This window comes from Acipenser ruthenus, chromosome 5 (assembly GCF_902713425.1).
Source record: "Acipenser ruthenus chromosome 5, fAciRut3.2 maternal haplotype, whole genome shotgun sequence".
Classification (NCBI taxonomy): Eukaryota; Metazoa; Chordata; class Actinopteri; order Acipenseriformes; family Acipenseridae; genus Acipenser; species Acipenser ruthenus.
In genome coordinates, this window is record NC_081193.1 from 53675193 (window position 1) to 53698647 (window position 23455).

Consider the following 23455-nt stretch of genomic DNA (forward strand, 5'->3'; position numbering starts at 1 on the left):
GGGCTCGCAGCTCATTTCCTCTCAGCAGCGTCGTGTCCTCCATCTTCTCCCCCTGCTTTTGCTTCACTCCTCGTAGCAGGCGCTGCATGATCACACCAATGTAACTCTTCACGTCTGCGTGTGAAACAGGACTCGGGGAGACCAGATGAGATTCCAAACTTGCAGTGTTATTAACTGAACTAAATAAAAGCACAACAAATCTGTGTTTGGGCAGGGGTTCAGGCCAAAATAATAAAACTAAACTAATTCCCTCACTCTCACTGTCGTCATCTCACTCACCCTCACTTGCTGTCTGCTCTTCTTGCTCTCTCACTCTCACTTTCTTCAGGGTTCTTCTTACTGCTTCACAGGTAAGGCCCTCACTTTCAGCCTCTTGTTTTGTCCCTCACAGTCACACAGCAACCACTCGCTCTCAAGTCTGCGCCCCTCCATACTTATAACCTCAGGAAGGGTTCCGCCCACCATACTCACACACACACATTAACTACTTGAACGGCGTGCCCCATACCCGTACAATACATGCAACACGAAACAAGACATGACAAACGGACACAAGGCAAACACAGAGTCCAGCACAGATGTCTTCGCCTGGGACGTTACAATATTTACTTACCCCAGGCCTTGTAATCCCTTTCAAAATAAATGCAGTGGATTTGTCATCCACAAAGCTCTCGAAAATATTTAATACATACAGCAGTCATACTTTTTTTTTAAACCCAGCATTCAGATCTTCAAGAGCTGGAATCCTTACAAAAAGGTGCTTTTGGTGAAATCAGGGCAGTTATAGTATTTTGCTTCATAATAACTGAATATATTTTATTTTAAGTGTGTAATACATACAGTGTTACATTTAAAGTTTAATACACTGTAGATCTGCCGTGCAATACAAATTACACAGAAAGGCTCTGCAATATTCTATCCCTTGTTCTTGTGTATTTTGCTGCCATCAAGAGATATAACAGAGTAAGTGCAAGATTCCGTTATAATATTCGAGAGAATTACAGTAGGTGTCGCTGTGATACTAAGTTGAAGATACAGTGAACGGCATGAATGTAACAAAATGTACAACAGTATTGAAGCTAAAACGAAGTGAAACTGCGTGCGTTGGCTGCTGTTGCCAGTTCTCTATGGCTAATAATCGTCATTAGTATTTTTTTTTTAATGCACAATTCAGATACAATTGTCATACCTAATGGTTCGAGTTTAGAAAAATCAATGAGCTACAAAGCCCATTTTTGTTAAAAAATATTACAGGTAAAACATAATGTTTGTTTGTTTTTAAAACAACTACAACGTGTATTTGTGTTATTCTGGAGGAAAGCGCACAATATTTAAGTGATATGCGTGTGGGTATTCGTTCTCCAAGATGAACATTATTCATATTATTATTAGCGTTCTGTTTTGACTGATGCATATCTTTGCGCCTCTGTATTGCTCTTACTGAGCTCACCTGTAACTCAAGCCCCATGAGGACCTACCACTTAAGTATGTAATAGCCGATTACAAATGTTCTGAATGTAAAAGTAGTATATATTTATTATTTCTAAGGTTTTCATATTTGTATTTGCATTCACTTGAAAGAGAAAGCACAGTCATTTTTCTTTTCTTTTTTTTCTTGTGCTTCACTTTTGTTTGCTACAATAAGCTTTGTTTTTGCAATGGTGAAACACAATGTTTGGGTCTGCTAACACAGAAACATGTAAGAATACAATTCTAGTGTTAGCAGGGAAATAACTCATGTAGAAACAAGGCAGCAAAAAAGGCAGACTATTGAAAAAGACGTTTTGATGACCAAAAAGCAAAAAGCTCCTTAAACCAAGTGAAGAACCAACAACATGTAATGATATTTGTGTAGTTATGTGTGTTTGTGGGTATGGGGTTAGGGGTCAGGGTTAAAATGTGCTCTGGACCGTCACCTTGCTGTAACTAAGAATTTTGGACCTTCACATAAAATAATTAATAATGTGTCTTGCGGCTGTCGGCGGAATAAAAATGTTGGTATGCGGATCGTTGGTCAGGAAGTCAATGGTTTATTCTTTTTGTTGAGCGCAGTCCCGCGTGCTTTTGTCTCTATTCCACTTTCAGCGTGCGCGCACCCAAGAGAGGTGCTGTTGACGTGTAAGTACCATAGTGCGCATGTGGCAGGAGGTCAGACTGTTCGCAAGATATCAGTCGGTGCTAGAAGCGGGGTGCGGAACTGGATTGAATAGGGAGGAAGGGGTTGGACTCGAACCGAGTAAGACTGAATTGACAGAGGGATACAGAAAAGGGGTAGGGTCATTTGTTTTAATTTAGTATTTTATTAATTACTTCACGTATTGTGTTCTGCAAGCAGCTGCAGTGTAAATACTGCTATGCAGCCATATGCTACATCTTTGTTCTGAATCGAAAATGATTAAGTATGACGATTTTACATCATAATTAAACGTATTGTGTCATATCTGCGTATGTGCACTACTGCTAATGACACGTCCTTATACTAGCGCCTCCATGAAATACTTGTTTAAAGTAAGACTCTATTAAAACGATTGATTGTTACAAGACAGCAACTGTATACGTGTCTAATCAAGTGTATTAAATAATATAGGAAGACAGGTTTATCGATTCCAGTTTGAAACTGCGTTCATAGTTAATGCAGGTAAACAACACGTCTTGGAAGGACTCGGTATCTCTGTCACAGCCGGCTTTGTTACGACATATTTTGGAGTGAAAGAGTCGGAGGGGCACGAAAAGTACCTTGATCTAGAATTAAAAGTGAGTTTATTTACGGATTGTATGATTATTCTTTTTTTTTTTTTAATTATCTTTACTAAGAATGTATCAACATATTTATGTGTCCAACAGCAACCAGGTAAGTAAACACAGCAAAAATTCAGAGCAATAAAGGTGCGTTTACACTAGCACAAACATTCCAGAACGAGCGGATAAGAGGACGTATTCCGAAATATTTTAAGTGTGTAAACACTACCGTTCTGGAATCCGGTCTCTTCGGCCATTGCACACTGGATCCGTTCAGTCATTTAGCATCCGTCATCCGAAAAAACCGTGAGGCAGTAGATTGCACATTACTTCAGAGCGCTGATGTGCAGTGGAGGCTTTGTATTAAATATACCAAGTTTCAGTATTGTAATCAAAATAAATATAATTATGTTGTTAATTCTTATTTAACTTTGAACTAAAAAAATGTTAAATGTAGCGTTAGCTTATGATCAACAAACCGCTCTTTGCCCTGTCACGCTTCTTTCTCTGATGTGTCAGAGTCGTACCATCTAAATAAACGAAGTGCAGCTTATTTCTGTACATTATAACAGTTAGTGATATGGTTGGTATATCGTTTTTTAAAGTGCATTTGTTTTTACATTTTTCGACGTGTAGACTGGGGGTCCGTGTAACGCTTATCAGTTCAATTTTTAGAACGTTTCCTGAAATTGAAAAAATTCAAATGGGTCTCATTTTTTCGTTTTGGTGTAACTTACTATTACTTACTTGCTTTTTGTGCAATGAAAGGGTCATAATCAGCCTGTACCATAAGGGAGGGGGAGAACACATCAAATCAAATTTTATTTATATAGCCCTTTCACAAACCTGCGGCAAATGAGAAACGATTAACATAAATGTACAAAAAGCTTTTATTTATTGTATTTTCAAATGATGGCACTCTGATGTTGTCATTACAGCAGTGTCATCACATCTTTAGTTTACAAAGTACGCATGCTGAGACTAGAAGCACCCCCTGCTGTTTCATACAAGTGTAAACGCACTGTTCCGGTGTCGGATACAATAGTTCCCAGCGTACAAAACTTCCCAGTCTGGCTTCTGGTTCCGTCACTTCTTTTTGACATGAGAACTGAAGGAAAGCTGTGCTTGTGCATTAAAGTGAAAAAGAAAGACTTCATTTCCCAGTGTCCCTTCCTTTCACAGCTGGGCTTGTGCATTAAAGTGAAAAAGAAAGACTTCATTTCCCAGTGTCCCTTCCTTTCACAGCTGGGCTTGTGCATTAAAGTGAAAAAGAAAGACTTCATTTCCCAGTGTCCCTTCCTTTCACAGCTGTGCTTGTGCATTAAAGTGAAAAAGGAAGACTTCATTTCCCAGTGTCCCTTCCTTTCACAGCTGTGCTTGTGCATTAAAGTGAAAAAGTGTAAATGCACCTTAAGACTCCTATTGCGTAGCGGTTTCACCCTTGCCAGGTTTTAATACTTGCTTGATTATCCTCATTGTATAGGTAACACGCTCAGGTGTGGCTTATTAAACTCATAGTAAGATGAAGAATGGATCAAACTGCTATTCAATGGGTGTCTTATTTGCATCCCTTAAGAGCAGCCAGTGATTCCAGCAGCCTGTTTATTCAAACTAATCAGGATGCAAATTTTCCAACTAAAACTACACCTCACTAATCTCTAATATTCTAACAGGTAAAATATACAAGTGTCAGTTGAACTGCTGAATTTAACAGCAGTAAGGCACCCATACCAGGTTTTATTGGATGTTTGGAGAAATGACCTACTGTTTCAAACCCCACATGCTGCTAGATATTTATAATTAAAGAGGCTTTTCAAAGTATTTTTTTGGGGGGTCCCCTCAGACTTGAAACCAATTTTTCTTGCATGATGATAAGCTATAATCCTGTTCTATAAAATAACATGGTATACCATCTCATTAATCCAAATACATTGTACCTGTTTGCTAAAATGTTACATTTAAAATAGAGACAGTATTAATTAGTGGAATAATAACAGCTTTGTGATTTCTGGACAAGAGGCAGGTAAGAATGATAAACCGGTTGCTGTTCAGGGATATGCATTGTAGGCTTGAAATTAAGATGAAACATGTTTTATATGCAGATTTATCCTACACCATCTTCTGTTGTTTAATTGTGCAACTACAGTCCCCATGTACTAAGACTATTCGCTAAGTATTGGCATTTAAACATGCCTTTTATATATGCAGTTGCATTGGTTATGTGTAAAGGTCATATTCTTGAAAATAATTCAGCTGGGAAACTGGTATTTGAGAATATAATATGATAATTTTGTCACATTTGAGGTGGTGACTCGGAAGCCATATACTGATATGGCATGAATGGCTGCTTCATGTTTCCTTTTCACTAAGCTCTTTGTAACTATTGCTGTTGTGGTCATGAAATTGCATGGGCTCCTGAGAGCTGCTGTTTTCAGGGTATGAGATTGAGCCCCTTATATATTGTCTTATTTAGTATTTAGTGAAGGTGGTTGGTATATGGGTTTATATACTGCATGCTACTAGGAGAGGTATTGGAGATTTTGTGAGTAATATTCTTTGTTTTCCAGAGCATTGCTGTACTTTGATTGGCTGGCTGAGATATGGGGAGGCGGAGAGATCCAGACCTGTATCGTGCACCTTTTCCTCTCTACACAGTCCAGGTGCACCGAGACACTGGATTAGTTATCACTGCTGGAGGGGGTGGAGCCTCCAAGACTGGGATAAAAAATGGGGTGGTAAGTAAATCACATAGAGACATTAGCATTGATTTGCAATGTAATGAGATTTACTCACCTCGAAAATCTCTCGGTGCCATCTAGTCAGGGAAGGCTGCCTCCTCGCATGATAAAAACAGTGGGGCTGTACATGTCTGTAGTACTGTATGAAGTGACAAGCTTTAAGGGAGTTGGATGTGTCGATACTGTAAGGGTAGTATTCGGGTTTTAACAAGGAGTGTATTTCAATATCCCCCCCCCCCCCCCTCCCCCCAAAATGTAATTTATTAATACTGATGTGATTAAAATAAAGATTTAGAGGCTTTTCCACTTCAGGACCTTCCTCACTTGTATTATAAAAGTACCTGTTGTGAAAACATAGGATACACATTACAGCTGATACCAAACATGAATACAATTCCAAATTCATGCTATGAAAATGGTCTTATTGAAGAGAGTACAGTACAGAACATGAACCAACAATTCAGACACATATGAAAAAGGCATAGTAACAAAGGTTTATACAGTAATAGCAATTGTGGTCTGACTTCCTATCTCCACTCTCTCTTCCTCAGCACTTCCTGCGTTTGGAACGCATGGGGGGGCAGGTGTGTGCATCGCTCGCTCACTCCTTCGACACAGAGACCCGGGCCACCATGAGTCTGGCGCTAGGGGGGGATGTAATTGCAGCCGGACAGGATGCTAGCTGTCAAATTCTGCGTTTCAAAGAAGAGACTGGGAAACCAGAGATCAAACAGGAGCGCAAAACTCAGGGGAAAGGAGGTGAGTATGGGTAGGGTGGATTTGTACTTCATCATCAGTGGGAAGTTATAGAAGATACCTATGGCATGGTTTTAAATGGGTAATGCTAAAATAATCTAATTCAATAGATATAGATATACAACCCAACATTCAACCAAACTTAAAGCTTGTTACTATAATAATTAATCTATCAGACTATAATTCCAAATCCAAGATTTCTGTGTTGATGGAAATTTGATCTTTTGGAACACAAATCTTTTTAACTTTGAAATAGTCCTTTGGGTGATACTAGGTTCAGATCACAACTGTGTCTTCACTGTGTGACTCCAGGTGCAAGCGAGCAAGGCCCTCGGAAGAGAAGGGTGGGGGGCAGTCAGCCTGCAGCGGGTGATGGTGATGGAATGAACGAGACGCAGAACAAAACGGCTGAGATCTCTGTAGAGAAGCTGGGGGAAGTGCAGACAGACTTCAGCGACGACGGGCTGCAGAAAAGCGTGCGCTTCAGTGGAGACCTGAGCTTCCTGGTGACAGGGGGTGCTGACGGGTACATCCGAGTCTGGGAGGTGAAAATGAGCAAATGAGAGTTCCCCATAACCTTACTCTTGTAATATCCACAAGGGCCCCAGTTTATGCCAATGATTAGGCAATGAAAGCAGAATAAATTAGTAGAAACAGAAGCTGTATAGAGCGATATTGAGTTTTAATAGGCCTAGTTTGGAGCTTGTTTGAAGCATTCTAGTTGCTTGTCATGGTTGTTGCTTCCTTAGAAAAATCACATAGAAAAAATAATAGTAAATGAAGGTAGAACTTAATGAAACTTGTCATAATTGTAGGGATTGAGATGGAAGGAAATGTCACATCAGTATACAGAGTGATTCATAATTCGTGTGACGTTGTTTTCAATTCTTTTTAAATGGGGCGTTGCAGAGCATATCGTCCTCGATGTACCCATCAGTTTCCACAGTGCTTTGACAGTGTTGTACAAATTATGAATCACCCTGTATATATATTGTGACTTTGCTATTTTATTTTTTTTTTGTTAAGTATTTCAGTGCAACAGTACCATATTTTTTCCCCTTGCAGTACCCAGCCATGAAGAAGAAGCTAGATTTCAAAGCTCATGATGGTGAAATTGAAGACTTGGACATCAGCCCTTATAACAAGGTAAAGACACTTTGGCCTGACTTGGCCATGGTCGTCCTACACCCATAATGTTTTGTCTCTTGCTGTGTATAACTATCCACAGTGATATGAATAGTGTTGGAATCTGTGAAAACTGTATGAATGGATGTTGGAGCTGGGGAATGTTATTTCAATTGTAATAACTATCGCACCTTTCCTTCTCCATTTCCTATGCTAAACAATAATGTCACTGCATTGTGTTATGAGTGGAATATGTATGTCATGATGACTTACTAGTACTGACACCGTTTAGGCTGGGTGCAGGTGCCTATCACAAAGTCTAAAATGCCCTAGAATCCCTGTGAAGTCTGAACCAGTGTGTTCTCTCTCTCTCTCTCTCTCTCTCTCTCTCTCTCTCTCTCTCTCTCTCTCTCTCTCTCTCTCTCTCTCTCTCTTCCCCCCCCCCTCCTTCCAGCAGGTGGTGTCAGTGGGCCGAGACTTTGCTTGCTGCGTGTGGAAGAACGACCAGCTGGCATTGGGACTGCACTGGAATGAAAACATGCCCAGCATTCCTGACAAGATGTACCGATACCAGGCCTGCAGGCAAGCACACTGCCTCTCTCTCTGACCCCTTTAACTGCCTGCGTAGCAAATACATGGTGTTCTGTTGTCTGAGAATCTGCTTTAAATGTTAAGAATTTTCACTTTTAATGTGAGTCTACAGTTTTGATTTGAATCATTTTATCTTTAACGGCTACTGTGAGATTGTGCTACTCTACTCATACATCCCCATACCAGTTGTGGCAAATAGTCTAGTCAAACTCACTATAGTTTCACTATAGTTGGCAATACTGATTTAATTACCTGCTGCAAAACGATTTAGGAAGATTCAAAATCTGTCTTGACAGAAAACACAAAGAGATACAGCAATGATGAGATAATCATCAGTAATAATATATGATTTAAAAATTGGTAGAAATGTGATATAAAATTGATGGATAGGATTCTTTCCCAAAACTTGTGGAATGAACTTGGAATGAATCACAGGATAGAGGAGAGGTAGAGGTGGAAACATATGGTCACCCTTTATCAGTTGCATCTATGTCATTAGACATGTCAAACATTGTAGGTGCTGAAACAGCACCGGGGTTGCTTGATAAGTGACATTGCAGTACAACATAAATTACATACATAGTGTCTGGATTATGTCAAGTGGGTTGTTAAAGTATTAAAACCCAGATTTATTAATTTTATGGATGTGTGTATCAGTGTATGGTGTGCTGCAATGGATGAAAGAGATGGTAGTCTAGTGCTAGCTTGTTATTTGCCCCCTCGACAGGTTTGGGAAGGTGGAAGATAACCGCGAGGCTCTGCGTCTCTACACGGTACAGATCCCGCACAAGCGTGACCGCAAACCCCCTCCCTGCTATATCACCAAGTGGGATGGCCGGAGCTTCCTGCCTCTCCTCACACAACCTTGTGGGAATGAGGTCATATCCTGTTTGGCAGTCAGGTAACAAGAGCTGATTGGCTAGGGATTGGCAGGTTACCATCTGTCATTTAGATTATGAGGTAGCTGATTGGTTCAGTCAGTGATGTGCTTGGTTGTAAGGTGGGTTAATCTGCCAATATTGTCACTGGAAGTGTTCAGACATTTTTTATATTATTACTTGGAATGACCGATCAAACCATCAGTACTATATTGGGTCTTCCCAACTTGAAATGTATTTTTGTTTACGACTGTAAGTCGCTCTGGATAAGGGCGTCTGCTTAGAAATAAATAATAATAATAATTATTATTATTATTATTATTATTATTATTATTATTATTATTATTATTATTATTATTATTATGTCAAATGGACTAAGGGGCAATTCATTGTGAACAAACTCCAAAATAGCACCTGTCCATGACAAAACAGTAAAACCTTGATTATCCAAACTTCAAGTTTACTTCTTTTCACTACACCCAAACTGTCACTTAATGTGCACTGTTCTTCTGTTCTATTGTCATAAAGAAAATGTGCAAATCAGCCCTCTTTCTATGGTACTTTCAGTAATCATTAACAATGTTACAGTTGTAATTTATATTTTACAACATCAGTTACATTATTGGACAAATTGATTTTAGGGACACCCTTAGGGCCCTAAGAGTTTTCACAGTGTAAGTTACACATTAATGGCACCCTTAATACAAAGAGCAACATATCCTTCTGACTTATTCTTATTCAGTCACTACCCCAGAAAACACACTTACACACACTATAAAGTTAGTTGTCACAGTTGGAAAACATGGGAAACCGTTTCTGATGAGTACAGACTGAAAAAGTATTGTAATTCACTGTGTATTTATCCTTGGTGGATTGTGTTTCAGTGACTCTGGGACGTTCTTAGGCCTGGGGACAGTGACAGGATCAGTGGCTATCTACATCTCCTTCTCTCTACAGGTAACCAGCAAATAAGAGACCTGGAGTGTCTGGGGGGATCTTGGTGTGTGGGACAGGGATGAATCTTGTTTTGTCTGGAAGAAGGTGGTCCAGACTATTCAAGTAACATGAATTATGGATTAAAGTCTTAAGCCTTAAACTGATAGTGGCCACGGGGGCTGTAAAATACATTATTTAATTCTTTCTCTCTGCCACCTTCACTCTGTCTGCAACCCCACTATCAAAACCAAAACTAAGATGTTAGGAGAAACTGCATTCAAAACAGAGACCAGGTACAAGGTAGTTTTAATAGTGGTTACTCACAACAGGCCAGAAAAAAAGCAAAACATTAGGGCCTTTTGCATCTTTTTGGATCTACTGGTCAGTATCTGAAATTTAGTACATTTCTGAACCGGATGACATGTTCAGAAGTTGAGCGGAGACTCAGAGTGGTGGGTGTATATAATGGGTTACCAAGCTATATCGTTGCAGCTGATTCATTGGGAACCTTCAAGAGCTGTCTGGATCAGGTTCATGGATCAGTTGCCTATTAGGAACCGGATAAGCACTGTTTCTTATCTTCTGGTAAAAATATATTTAAAAAATATCTGCTAACCTGTTCTCTTTGTCCTTTCTCTTTTGAGAAACTCTACTATGTTGAAGAGGCTCACGGCATTGTGGTCACAGACCTGGCCTTTGTGCCCGAGACGCAGCATGGCAGAGAGCTTGTTGGGGACCACGAGGCAGCCATGTTAAGTGTGGCTGTAGACAGCCGGTGTAAACTGCATGTCCTACCAAACCGAAGTGAGTGGGGGAGAAATAACAACTGGGAATGCTCGACAGCATTTTGTACCCATGCATCCTGTCCTCAATGTCTGCCCAATCTTATTTTAAATCTGGTATTAAGGGGATGTAAAGACTAAATCAGAAAACCTGGTTGTGGGGAATTTTTCTAATTTTTGGAGATGTCTGCATCAGGTGTACACACATTCAAAAAGCCTGGAGATACTGTAGTACTGTTCCTTTCTAAAGCCTACCAATTAAAAGATAACATCAACAATATGCTTGTATAATTAAATGATTGATTAATTCCCATTGCATATGAAAATGTATTTAGACTGAAAGAGCAGTCTAACTAGTGGTGTTCTCTCTTCTCTGCAGGATCGTTTCCCATGTGGTTTGTTCTTCTCCTCTGTGCTCTAATGATTGTGGCTGTGGTCCTCTTTCTACAGTATGCCTTCCCTGGATTCCTTTAGGACAAACGGATGACTCAGTGTGCTTTACCCCAGCTCATCAGGGCAGTGCGTTTTATAACACCTTGCTTTTATCTGGTCCAAGATGTGTACTAAGCCCACATTTGCCATGTGATGCAGTTGGTGTGAAACAATTCGCCTCACACTGCCACTGGTTCAATGCATGTTCTGGTAGAAAATAGGATGACATTCTCCTGATGGGCAAAAGGCTTCCTGCGAATGAAGAAATCATCAAAGTCATGAAGACTGAGTTCAGTCAACAATGCAGTGCACTATTAGTGAATTTTTTATTTTGATTTTTAGAACACACAAAATAAGTAAAGCTATTTCTCTTAACACTGGACAGCATCCATGTTCAGTATCCACCTCCAGCAACCCTATCTATTATGATGTGTCATTTCAAAATAGACCGGGTCAACTAGTCCCGTTCCCTTCTGATAAAACCCTTTAATTAAAAGACATCCATGACCTACACAAACATTGTTGTAATTGTAAAGTTATAATTTATTTTTAGTAACTGTTGTGTGTCTTGAAGGCATCTTTTGAATGGAGTTTTTTTTTTTTTATTGTTTATGATAGACTTGGTGGCTTGTGATATCCAGTCATGGAAGCACATGTCGTAGGGGACTCAATTACACTGAGGAGGGAGGAATCCAGTTGACATCCCATTGGTGGGAGATGTGTGTTTCTGTCTTTTTGGCCACTGCTCTGCCTTGCTGCATAGAGGTGTTGCTAGAGGTTAGTGAGTTCATGGTTTTGAGTCTGTTCACCATGTTTTCAGGAGTCCTTGCAGACATTAGTGCTGTGCCCATGTGCAGTGTGCTTCAGTTCTGTATTTGTAATCTTTACCTCATTTTACTGCACCTGTACAAAGCAATTATGTATTTGTAAGGATCCTGCAAACATGAAAGACAAATGATTGAATCAAAACCTTCAGCTTGCCTGCTGACAGCCATCTATGCTGCAAGTTCATGGGAGGACCTGCAAACTAACTTTGGGGGTCTCATTTCCCTCAGAGTTAGTGACACAGGATCCAATAAATATATTTGTGAAAAGTTAATGTATTTTGGTTAATAATTGATTTAAAACATTGACAAAGCCTTCTCATTAAAATCTTATATAATAGAAATAGTTTTATTTTGTTTCTTTTTAGTAAAACAGGATTTAGGAACTAGGATCTAGGAACAGTTGACGGGTGACAATGACTTTAGAAACCTCTGCAGCTGCTCAGTGGTATTCATTCCCAGCTGTGGTGGGAAACTGTAAACTGTATGAGAATGTGGGGACTATAGAAGATTCTAACACCAAATCCAGTTCCTACTTTGAAAAGATCAGGGGAGGCAATGGGAACTTTTCTGTGTGGGATGCAGGAGACAGAGGACAATGAGGGTGGGGGTGGGGGGGGGGGGGGAGATTTCAAATTATATATAGGTGCAGTTAGGGTTTGACCCCAATTTTTTCCCTTGCCCTACGCCAAGATGGTTTGAGAACACTGTAGAACACACTAGGGTGACTTAAGTATACCTGCATTTTGTGTAAAAATATTAATCCGTTCAAAAGTTATTCACATTTTCATCCCCATTGATGTCTTATACGAAAAAAGAATATGGCCATCCGTCAGACCTTATTCTTTTGTCATCAGAGAATTACTTTTTTGCGAGGCAGCCATCTTGTTCATGTTTTTTTCCCAAATATTATACGTCAGCAGCTGGGCTGCAGACAGACACAACAGTGGGTTGGTTGCACTCGTTTGGAGACATGATGGTCTGGCATGTGTAATACAAAAAAAATGAAATCGGTGGATAGCCAATAAACACCGGAAAACACTGGAAAAACTGTGGAAATGGTTAATCAATTCACGTTATTCCCATTAAAAAATAAAACCTACTGCAAAAATAATAATAAATACATTTCCCAGTACTGCAGGGTAATGTCCCGCCTTCCTGACTTGCATCTTTCATTGATTCGTTCTCAATACTTTAAACTCGCCCAAATTACTGAATGACAGCACATTCTTACATTTCTATTGGAGACTCCGCTTGCGAGATTTAAAACGAGATTACAAACAGGATGGAGGCTTGTTAGTGGGATTTCAAGTTGTATCACAATTAATATACGGAGGATTTAAAACAGAATTGTGGCGAAATGTACAAAAATGTCTACGCACAAAAACCTCAGAAGAATGTGCCCTTGACCATAGGGATTTCATTGTGGAAGACAGCAAAGGAAAGAAGGTACAACTTAAGTGTGCAAGTACTGTCGAGTTACTGCTATACATATTTTGAAAGAAAAAAAAAACGCTCAAGCATTTTGGAAAGTAACCGAAAACACTAATTATATTCAGTATATCAAAAATGAAAGCCCTAAAAAAAAAAAAGATTTACATAAAACTGGAAAATAGCTCAAAATAAGCACTGAAAAATACAATTAATAAAACCTGAAAAAAAAACAGAAGCCCTAATTATTAAATGTTAAATATAGATATTAAATGATTTTTTTGCAAGGCCAATTCTTTTTTCCATTCTCCCTGCCTGCCTGTCAGTTCTGTGTGAGGGGATAACGTCATTGTTGAGGAGGGACGGGAATGAAGCCAGAGCTTATAGTGTAGTGGTTAACACGTTTGCCAAGGATGCCAAAGATCACTGGATTGAAAACTGGTAAACTTTTTAATTTTTATTTTTTATATTCATTATACTTTTATAATAACATCACTTAAGAGTTTGTTTTTATGAGTGCAAACATCCAAAATGCTAACAGTGTATTACATTTTATATATTAAATATTTTAATGGTTATAGTAAAATTAAACGTCTTCACTTGAAAACTATCAACTAGTACATTTTTATATACAGTGCCTTGAAAAAGTATTCGGCCCCCATCCCTTTTTTCACATTTAAGAGTCTCACAGTCTGGGATTTTGATGCATTAGATTGGGAATTCTTATTTGTGAGTCACACATTCTTATTCACAGAGTCCCCCCCCCAAAAAGAAAGACAATAGTAAACAATCAAATAATAAAAATTTAAAAAACGGAAATGTCATCATTTTTTAAGTATTCATCCCCCTGGGTCAATACTTGGTTGACAGTGTGGAGTAGTGGTTAGGGCTCTGGACTCTTGACCAGAGGGTTGTGGGTTCAATCCCCAGCGGGGGACACTGCTGTTGTACCCTTGAGCAAGGTACTTTACCTAGATTGCTCCAGTAAAAACCCAACTGTATAAATGGGTAATTGTATGTAAAAAAAATAAATAATGTGATATCTGTATAATGTGAAATAATGTATAATGTGATATCTTGTAACAATTGTAAGTCGCCCTGGATAAGGGCGTCTGCTAAGAAATAAATAAATAATAATAATAATAATAATAACCACCTCTGGCAGCTATTACAGCCAGTAGTCTTTTCAGATAAGTCTCTATTAACTTTGCACACCGTGATGGAGCAATATTTGCCCATTCTTCCTTGCAAAATTGCTCAAGCTGTGTTAGTTGGGGAACGGTGATGGGTAGCAATTTTGAGGTCTTGCCACAGATTTTCGTTGGGATTAAGGTCAGGACTCTGACTGGGCCACTCAAGGACATCTATTTTCTTCATTTTAAGCCACTCCAGTGTTGCTCTGGCAGTGTGCTTTGGATCATTGTCCAGTTGAAAGACAAACTTCTTCCGCAGTTTGAGTTTTTTGGCAGAGGGGCGCAGGTTTTTATCCAGGATTTCTTTGTATTGTGCGCCATTCATCCTCCCATCAATTCTGACAATATTGCCAGTCCCTGCTGCTGAAAAGCATCCCCATAACATGATGCTACCACCGCCATACTTTACGATGGGGATGGTGTTACCTGGCTGGTGTGCAGTGTTTGATTTGCGCCACACATACCGCTTAGCGTTCAGGCCAAAAAGTTCCACTTTAGTCTCATCAGACCACAAGACGTTCTGCCACATAACTGCAGTATCTTCTAGGTGATGTTTTGCAAACTCTTTGCAGGCAAGGATATGGGCTTCTTCCTTGCCACTCTCCCATGAAGGCCCTTTTTGAAGAATGCCTTGGAGATTGTTGATACATGAACATCATCGTCCATCGCAGCCACTGACTTCTGTAACTCATTCAGTCACAGTTGGTCTCACAGTAGCTTCCCTAAGAAGTGCCCTTCTTGTCCAGCAGCTAATTTTAGAGGGGCGGCCTGATCAAGGCAGTGTGGTGGTAGTTTCGTATTTTTTCCACTGTACGATGGACTGCACTGAGCTCCGAGGGATGTTCAATGCCTTTTGAAATGGTTTTGTACCCTTCCCCAGATTTGTGCTTCTCTATAATCACATCCCTGACTTGCTTAGAATGCTCTTTCGTCTTCATTTTGATTCTTTCTTTTGAAAGTCTCTACCATACTGTGGGACCATACAGAGAGAACGGTATTTATCCTCACAGATTAATTTAAAGCAGGTGATCCACTAATTTCTTACACAGGTGGAGTCCATCAACAAATTGTGTGACTTGTTGAGGTAATATATTGCACTTGAGCAAATTTAGGCTTGCAATTACAAAGGGTATGAATACTTTTTTAATCTGATAATTTCCGTTTTTCATTTTTAGTAAATTGTTGAAAGCTTTTGGAATTTCTTTTGATTTGACATGGTGCTCAAGGTTTACTAATTTAATCTATTTCAAATTCTGAATCTGAGACAACAAAATGTGGAAAAAGTGTTGGGGGGCTGAATACTTTTTCAAGGCACTGTATATATTGCCCATTCCACTGTTTGTAAGGGGGTAGGAGGGAATGCAGAGTTACGGTTAAAAACCCTGACATCGCATTTTTCTACTTTTGTCGTTTTAATATCAACCCTAACTAATGCATTAACGAAGTTTTTTTGCAAAGAGTGTGTATATATATATATATATATATATATATATATATATATATATATATATATATATATGTATGTATGTATGTATGTATATGTAATCGATTAATATATCGATTGTTGCTTCAATTAATCGATTATTCGGATAAATACCACACATCAGTCAATAGCTAGTAAGTTGAACGGTTTTTAACAGATTTGTATGTACCCGTGCAATATATGTCTCAAGATGATTGCACTTGCTTTTCTATTTCAGCAACAAAAAATACTCTACATTTAAGTATCTAAAATAAAGTATTAAATAAACAATACCGAGTGTAGTATCCTTCTGAAAAAAACTGTCAAGGTCAAATGATGGCAGCTAAATAATGCATTGAGACCATTAAACGTACCACAAATTAACTTTATAATTTTACAAGCAGAAACTATTTATTTTTAAGTTTCCCGATTCATAAGACAAAAAATAATGTTAATTATTGCTTTTTTATTTTATTTTTTTCTAACAACAATAGAATGACATGAAGAAAAAAAATATTCTTTACTTGTAGAACAAAAATTGTCTTTCTATTACCACTGTAGGGTGTACTTCAAACAAATAACCTGTTTTGTTTTAAAATCTTAAGAGCCCTTTTAAATAATTGTTGAGACATGAGTTATATGTTGTCTCTGCAAGTCAGTCACATGGCAATACGAAGTTGCATTATTGCTAGTCCACAGTATTTGAGTGCAACAACACCAGCATATCAACATGTTCTGGGGTTAGGCTTGCCCTCTCCCTTGAGACTATAGGGCCTGCTACTCAGAGGTAGCTGATATTGCTGGTATTGCAAGATAAGCTCTTGCCAATTTTGACAGGTAAGGGAGTCTTTTTTTGATTTGCCTTCCACCATGTTAAAGGATCAGTGTCTCTGCTGCTAGACTTTTTTGAAACATATCACTTCTTTCTGCACACATGAAATTTGCTCTCCAGCAGAATCTTCAATGCTGCTGTCTTCAAAAGAAAACATTTTGTCTATCACTGCCTGCTTCATTCCAGTTAACTTTCTTTTACCTCTACCACTGAACGATGAACGCTAAACACTAAATATTTATTATAATATTTAGTGTTTGGCGTTCAGCGGTAGCGTTAAAAGAAATAATAACTAGAATGGGGGTGGCAACGAATCGATAAGAATAGTCAGGCTGTGTGAGGCTGTGTGGTCCAGTGGTTAAAGAAAAGGGCTTGTAACTAGGAGGTCCCCAGTTCAAATCCCACCTCAGCCACTGACTCATTGTGTGACCCTGAGCAAGTCACTTAACCTCCTTGTGCTCCGTCTTTCAGGTGAGACGTAATTGTAAGTGACTGTGCAGCTGATGCATCGTTCACACACCCTAGTCTCTGTAAGTCGCCTTGGATAAAGGTGTCTGCCAAATAAACAAATTATTAAAATTTGCAATTAATCAGTGAATTTGAATAATCGTTGCAACAGTAATATATATAATGTGTGTGTGTGTGTGTGTATATATATATATATATAGTGTGTATGTGTGTGTGTGTATATATATATATATATATATATATATATATATATATATATATACACATACATACAGTATATATATATATATATATATATATATATATATATATATATATATATATATATATATATATATATATAATTTATATATTATGTGTAAATACAGTGCTACCCTGTAATAACACGACCTGTTAGTTCAGAATCGGTTATAACTAGGGGTCTACATAATTCGCAATTTTGCGGATTTCACGGAAATAGTGAAATATGGGATCGTCCGCGAAATTAACCTTCAAAATAAAATGTTGACTTCTTTTAAAATCATGTGATAGCACTCCAATCATCATAGGAAATCATTGATTGAGAGTGCCTGTCGACTTGTATGGCGTAGATTAAGTGAGGACGGCAGTCATCAGGCTGACTGAAATAATTGTTGCATACAGATTTAGTTAATTAAACAGTTAAATAAATTAAAGATGACTGACAATAAATAAATTTAAAAATGTGGTGGTGGTGAATTGGCAACCTTGACAACCACGTTATAACAGGCTAGCACTAGATATATGCTTAGAAAAACTGTAAAGTCTTAAGTGTTTATTGATTTTGATTTCCTAACCTGGTTCGCTTTTACCTGTGTAGAAGGTCAAACTTGACACAAATGCCACAAACTCCAGAGTGTTGATGCACATAATTCAAGGAAGACTGAACTGCCATCTCACCACAATATGATGTGTGCACAGGAAAGCTCAGTGCTGTGTGTTCCTATGTGGATGGATGGCAGTCTCCAGTATTGTCAAAGTGTTAATTTGCTACCTAATATGTGACAGAAATAAAATGATTCTTGGTTGTAAATCTCTCTCCTGACCTGTGAGGGCGCTAAGCAGTAGCAGCCACAGATTGGAGAGGCGGTTGCACTCGTTTACCAAGGGGTCATGTGTGAAAGCATAAAAGGGGACGGAGAATCGTAATCTGTTCCGCTGTTTTGGTTTGTGTTTGTGAACATAGGAGGAAATGTGAGAGACCCCGTAACCACTGTTTCAGTATCGTGAGTGTTTTGTTTGTTTGTCATTGTGTAATTTGTCTTGTTTGCAAATCACTAGACAGCTAGCACGATTCCGGAGCTGCTGCGGAGGGCCAGCACTAGCCGGAACAACACTGCACTACTGTCACAAAATAAACTGTATCACCCACCACGAGCACTACTGCCCGCACCCAGGACTGGTGACTGGGTCGGTATTATTGTGGGGCAGATGCGTATTGTTTATTGTTTAGGGTCTAGAAGCCCATTATTGTCTACCCCGTGCAGTATACATTGCTGTGTATTGCCGGGGGATTATTGTTTATTGGTCACCAGACCAGGATAAAAATAAAATGCACTTTCCAAACTGGATTACAATGCTCTGTCTGATTAATTACTGAACTGCATCACTTCTGCACCTGTTCCCACTCGGCCACTTTGCCACAGGATATTATTATCATAACTAGAGCCCATGAAATTATTTTAATTTTTTATAATTTTTCATTTTAATTTGCACATATTTCATTTTATTACAGATGCACATTAATAAAATAACCCAATAAAACAAGATGTATATCAACAATAGCATAGTATACATCATGTTTCAACTACATACATATTTTTTATTAAACTTTATCTGCACAGAAAAATAATTTAGATCCCATATTTTCTCATTAGAGGCAGTAACGCTAACGTACAGTCCTCCACTCTTTTTAATTAATTTCCTATTTACAGTAAATACTGTACTGCCCATGCCCTCTATAAAAATACAATAAGATAAAATAAATATACAGTATATTTACACTGCCCTACCTGTTTAAAATATATTTAAACAATATTTAAATATATTTTTTAAATATGCTTAAACAATAAGCAAAGAAAATTCATTCATTCAAAACCAAAACAGCATTTGCTCCAGTGCAAAGTTTGCACCACTTGAAATAAAACAAATAATTACCTTACTAATACAAAATACAAGCAAACAAGCCATATTTCCCCCCAAAAGGAATAAACAGCTAATGCTTAACGATGGTATCATTCGACTCCCATTCCAGCTGACAGATGCAAAATCTGCACGTCATTATTTTGCCACCGTCAGCTGCATACATCCCCTCATGCTCAAATTATTTGCAGTGTTGTTTAAGTGTTATGTGCGATTTAGGCATTTTAGAAACAAACATCTCTTCTCGTCCATCACAATTTTAATTCCCAAATGACTCGCTCAAAATTATACATCTACGCAAGTGCTAGTCAGAGCTTCTGTTTCCCTTCAGACCGTGTCTATGGTAACAGCTGAGTCTTGACTACTACGATTGCAAGTATTTATTTAAAGTATTTTTTGTATAAACCTCCCAACTTAAAAATGACATTCTGTTTGCTTTATAATGATTTTTCATTTTATTTTATTTTATATTACATTTTAGTTACATTTTTGTTTTATTTTGTATTTGCAAAAAAAACACGGGCTCTAATCATAACCCTCCTGAAATAGAAATGTAACCATTACCGAATGGGATAGATTTCTTACAGCCCAAATCACCTGAGCACTTATATCAAAGCTGCTCCTTTAAGACCCCTGTATGCGTCAGGCATCATCTCCGCCCCAGGAGATAAATATAAATGACACATTAAGCTCAGTGCCATTTTCTCTTTAGGCCTGCTGCGTTGGAGTGAACGCAGCGACCTTGAAGGTTAATGGTTACGTTTCTATTTCAGGGAACCAGGGTTATGATAATAACCTAACGTTCCCTTTTAAGTATAAAATGTAACCATTACCTAATAATACCCAAGCCGTCACAAGTGAAAGACTTGCAGCACCGGCAGATGTGCTAAAAAGGAAAATAAATTGCTTTTTAGCATTCTGGTCGAGGACCAATTTAAGGATCCACAGTACAGTGAGGGAGAGCCCTCATGCGGTGTATATGCAGCAAGGTTAAACTGAGTAACCTCAGCATTTAACACCAAAAGAGGTGTCTAGTCAACTACCACAGGACTTAAAGTGGAACACAATAAAAATGTGTTAAAAGGCAGAATGAGTGGCTGCTCTTAACACTCTGGTCCCAAAACCAGGGTTCTGCTGATCTACGACATTCAGTCGGTAGAATCTGGTGGCCCATACTGCAGCATTGCAAATGTCTGCGACAGATGCGCCCTGGAATGATGCCCAAGAGGTTGCAAGGCCTCTTGTGGATTAACCAGGGACCTTTTCTGATGAGGGCAGGTTGCCTAGATTGTATGCAACCCTGACTGTGTATATAATGCACCTCGTCAGCCACTGTTTAGACAGACACTTGTCCGTGGAACTTAGACCCAAAGCAAATATACAATTGCTTGGATTACCGCCAACTCTGGGTATGGTCAACATAATACGCCAGTGCCCTAACTGGACAGAGCGTATGTAGCTTTCTCTCCCTGTCGGACTGGAAAGGAGGTGGCTGGAAGGCCTCCAGTTCCACTGACTGGTTGATATGGAAATGCTTTTACGGGGAAAAGCAGGATTAGTGCGGAGAGAAATCTTAGTTCTGGCCTCCGTTAAAAACAAGCAGACTTTTGCCATAGAGAATGCTTGCATTTCACCTACCCGCTTGGCAGTGGTAGTAGCAAGCAGAAAGCTGTCTTTAAGACAGGAATTTCAGCTCTGCTGAATGTAGGGACTCAAATGGCATTCTTGTAAGCGCATCCAGCACTACATTGAGCCGCCAGCAAGAGACGAAGTGTGCTCCTGGGTTGACCAAGTCAATTTTAATTATTATTTATTATTAATTACACTGTGTAACAAATTTTCTTTTTTTTTTGGTTCCTGGGTAGTAAGTGTTATTTCCTAATTGCTTATGCCTCAAAAGTATAGAAAATGGCTATTATTCCCCACAAACTTTGCTTTTGTGACCAGGACAGTGATATTTTGAAATTTACCTATTTTCCAGAACATTCCAGATAGATTCAGTGCTGAGTAACTTCTAGAACTTTCTAGAACTTTCCAGTAATATAAATAATAGTATAAATACAGGGGCCTTAAGCCCACCAGTTCAGTTTAGTTCCAGCTGCCTAAGTGGATACATATCTGCATTTTTCTGAGATGGCATCAAGGTCATAGGAGACTTCAAAATGGTGGCATTCCTGATGGGTCTCCAAGGCGGTTTTACAAAGTTTCCCTGCTATCTTTGCCTTTGGGACAGCAGGGACACCAAGGCTCACTACCACAGGCAGGACTGGCCACAGTGGACCGAGTTCTCTGTGGGGAGGAACAACGTCAAGTGGGAGCCACTGGTGGACCCCCGGAAGGTGCTAATGCCACCACTGCACATCAAATTGGGCCTTATGAAACAATTTGTCAGAGCTCTAGATAAGGAGTCGGCAGCCTTCAAGTACCTTCAAGACTTCTTCCCTAAGCTGTCTGAGGCAAAGCTCAAAGCCGGTGTCTTCGTCAGACCACAGATAAAGAAGATCCTGGAGTGCAATGAATTCCCCAAGAAGCTCACTAGTAAGGAGAAAGCGGCTTGGAACAGCTTTGTCGCAGTGGTTCGGGGCTTCCTGGGCAATCACAAGGCCGAAAACTATGTGGAGCTGGTTGAGACTCTGGTGAAGAACTACGGCACAATGGGCTGTAGGATGTCCCTCAAAGTCCATATCCTTGATGCTCATCTTGATAAATTCAAGGAGAACATGGGAGCGTACTCGGAGGAGCAAGGCGAGCGCTTCCACCAGGATATACTGGACTTTGAACGCCGCTACCAAGGACAGTATAACGAGAACATGATGGGAGACTACATTTGGGGGCTGATTCGTGAAAGTGATTTACAGTATAATCGTAAATCTCGAAAAACTACTCACTTCTAAATCTTTTGTAGTTATTTTTGTATTACTTTAGTATAAATACATGTTAATTTGGATTCATATGTTGTTTTTTTCTGACTTTTTGTGAACGAAAAGACACAAATTCGCCCGTTTTCTCATTGGAAATAGGTAAATTTCAAAATATCACTGTCCTGGTCACAAAAGCAAAGTTTGTGGGGAATAATAGCCATTTTCTATACTTTTGAGGCATAAGCAATTAGGAAATAACACTTACTACCCAGGAACAAAAATTGTGTTACATAGTGTTATTTCCTTATCCAGGGCGACTTACAATTGTTACAAGATATCACATTATTTTTACATAAAATTACCCATTTATACAGTTGGGTTTTTTACTGGAGCAATCTAGGTAAAGTACCTTGCTCAAGGGTACAACAGCAGTGTCCCCCACCTGGGATTGAATCCACAACCCTCAAGAGTCCAGAGCCCTAACCACTACTCCACACTGCAGCTGAGATAGCTACCAGGTATACCTTAAGCGTGGAGGGAGTTCCCTTCATCAAAAAGGTCCTGCAAAAATTGCAATATGTCTGCCATGGGGCAGTCATGGGGTCCAGTCCACGTGACTGATATCACGTCAGGAATACACCCCATTTGTAACGATACTGGGATCGTGTAGATGCTGCTGTGGCATTATGAAGCGTCTCAATGACTTTGTCAGATAAGCCGAGATGGCTCTAGTGTCTCCGCTCAAGGGCCAGACCCAAAGCTGCAGAGCTGTTGGGTCTGGATGCCACAGTGTTCCCTGCGCCTGGCTCAGCAGGTCGCGATGGGCTGGTAGCTCCCACGGCTGACCATACAGGAGTGGTGCCAGTATCGAGAACCAGGTCCTCCTGGGCCACTTTGGGGCTACTAAGAGCACCCGAGCCCGATCTTGTCTGATCTTGTCTGATCTTCTCCATACACAGTGGAAGCAGTGGCAGTGGTGGAAAGGCATAGAGTGACAAGACACTGTAAATAAGCGGTGGCGTTCTAAGACAGGGTGCCGGACCCTGTGGTTGAACCAGGCTTGGAGAGGGCACATGCATAATAGCCCTAAGGGGAGGATCTGGGATGCTGCTGCCATCAGACCGAGAAGTCTCTAGAAGGTCAGTAACCTCACTGCTTCATTGATCTGAAACAGCTCCAAGCAGACAGACAGCCCTGGATTCTGTCAGATCATGTTTCCAGAATTGAGGTTTACGCCAAGACAACCC

At 39.5% G+C, this 23455-nt stretch overlaps 1 protein-coding gene across 4 annotated transcripts; it reads left to right on the forward strand.

Annotated features, from left to right (window-relative positions):
* The first annotated feature begins 2124 nt into the window (after window positions 1-2124).
* Window positions 2125-12145, forward strand: preb (prolactin regulatory element binding). 4 transcript variants are annotated; one of them, XM_034005437.3, is made up of 11 exons: window positions 2126-2271; window positions 2630-2754; window positions 5307-5474; window positions 6029-6236; window positions 6546-6778; window positions 7299-7379; window positions 7813-7940; window positions 8677-8850; window positions 9712-9784; window positions 10408-10567; window positions 10925-12145. In XM_034005437.3, exons 3-11 carry the CDS (start codon window positions 5340-5342, stop codon window positions 11017-11019), a joined length of 1287 nt encoding a protein of 428 aa, XP_033861328.1. In that variant the 5' UTR covers window positions 2126-2271; window positions 2630-2754; window positions 5307-5339; the 3' UTR covers window positions 11020-12145. The 4 variants fall into 4 exon arrangements, with proteins under 4 accessions (XP_033861330.1, XP_033861328.1, XP_033861329.1 ...); XM_034005438.3 differs by having other exon boundaries at window positions 2132-2271; window positions 2588-2754; XM_034005439.3 differs by lacking the exon at window positions 2630-2754 and having other exon boundaries at window positions 2125-2271.
* Window positions 12146-23455: the final 11310 nt, after the last annotated feature.